The sequence below is a fragment of the Plectropomus leopardus genome, unplaced genomic scaffold, assembly GCF_008729295.1.
Source record: "Plectropomus leopardus isolate mb unplaced genomic scaffold, YSFRI_Pleo_2.0 unplaced_scaffold10524, whole genome shotgun sequence".
In the NCBI taxonomy this organism is placed as follows: domain Eukaryota; kingdom Metazoa; phylum Chordata; class Actinopteri; order Perciformes; family Serranidae; genus Plectropomus; species Plectropomus leopardus.
This window is the reverse complement of record NW_024611090.1, coordinates 1-1,637: the sequence shown is the minus strand read 5'-3', so window position 1 is coordinate 1,637 and position 1,637 is coordinate 1. Positions and strand designations below refer to the sequence as shown.

The 1,637-nt window shown below is 38.1% G+C and overlaps 1 protein-coding gene across 1 annotated transcript; it reads left to right on the top strand.

Moving 5' to 3' along the window:
• Positions 1-254: 254 nt before the first annotated feature.
• LOC121963230 (GATOR complex protein DEPDC5-like) lies at positions 255-1,595 on the top strand (the record flags this gene model as incomplete). The annotated part of the gene is made up of 5 exons (XM_042513548.1): positions 255-324; positions 1,036-1,114; positions 1,226-1,287; positions 1,370-1,439; positions 1,523-1,595. Coding segments are annotated over 5 exons (354 nt in total), but the record flags the coding sequence as incomplete, so codon positions are not given.
• Between the last annotated feature and the right edge of the window lie 42 nt (positions 1,596-1,637).

The following is a 1,637-nucleotide window of genomic DNA, read 5'->3' as shown; positions in this document are numbered from 1 at the left end:
ACTATTTTATTTTTAAGCATTTTTTGAAGATATTGTTTATTTTATCCCTTAGAAGGTAACACTTTAATAGCTTCAGTAAATTCAGATGCTGAAAATGGTTGCAGTATGTGTTAAGGAAAGAAAAGAAAGTGGACACATCTATTTAGATAGAGGCTGTCCTCGTCTCTTGTGCGTAATGGTGATGATGACTGAAATGAATGACTTGGCTGTTTGTGTCACACTGTGCGTGCTCATGATGATTGTTCGCTGTCCAGAGCCCAGGCCAGTGAGCTGTGGGTGAAGGGGGAGAAAGTGACCTGTGGGTACATCAGTGAAGACACCAGGGTAAGAGCAGTTTTTGGAGGCATGTGCTGATATGCACGGACAAAACATCAGTCCATGCAACTGAAGTATTCACAGTCTGTTCGATAGTCAGAATTTTGGTGTGGAGGACGGTGAAGTAGTCTGGGATGTTTAGAGTGCCACATTGTAACTGAAGAACTGTTGCAAGGTTTGACTCGTGTCTCCCACATCATTACAAGAAAACTCTTTACTTTTTAAATGAAATCATCAAATGTATAATCAGTCAACTGGGCTGTGATTGAACTGCATATTAACTTTTTACCACAGGTAAATCCAAATTGCACTTATAGTATGACGGTTGTTTTTTGTTTAACAAATTTATGTAAAAAAAATTAATAAATATTTTCTGAGATTATAAAAGCAAAAATGTACAAAAAGTCCTGAAGGCATTTCGCTCATAAATGTGAGTTTTTCTCGCACTTTATGAGAAATTGACTTTATTATCTCAGAAAATATTTATATATTTTTTAGGTCATGCAGGCCATCATCTGCTCATATGGCATGGGAGATTCTCCGTGTAGTTGATGAAAGGGTGCTGTCCTCGTCGACTCTTTAAAAATTGCACAACAATATTAAAGTGTCATATGTTAACTGTTAAAACAGTGGTGGACCTGTCTCCCTTTGGCTTCTAAAGCTTGCTAATAAATACTACAGTTTTTATTAATTTCACTTCATTGTGACCTTATGAAACAGGTGGTGTTCAGATCCACATCAGCAATGGTGTATATCTTTATCCAGATGAGCTGTGAGATGTGGGACTTTGACATCTATGGTTAGTTGTTCCTCTTTGATTTGTTACTCACTTTGTCTGCAGTTTGATTTGCTTCTCTTGTCGCAATGCTTCTCTGGAGGTGACTGCCTGGTTGAAATGTTTTTCTCTCAGGTGATCTCTACTTTGAGAAGGCTGTAAATGGTTTCCTGTCTGACCTTTTTGCCAAGTGGAAGGTTTGTGATTTCCCTTTGTCTGCCTCTGTGCTGACATTTTCTTTCAACTGTGAAACTAATACGCTGTTTTCGTGTAAAACAGGAGAAGAACTGCAGTCATGAGGTGACAGTTGTGCTTTTCTCACGAACATTCTACAACGCCAAAACTATCGGTGAGTCTGTTTCCTGTGTCATCACACTGAGTTACGATGCATTTTTATGTATTTATACTAAATACAAATGTGATTTTCCTCAGAGGAATTTCCTGAGATTCTGAGAGGGTCCATCCGACAGGATCATGAGGGACGTTTTTATGAAGACTTTTACAGGTAACTATAGTCACTGTAGATATTATCTGCCTTATTTTAAAG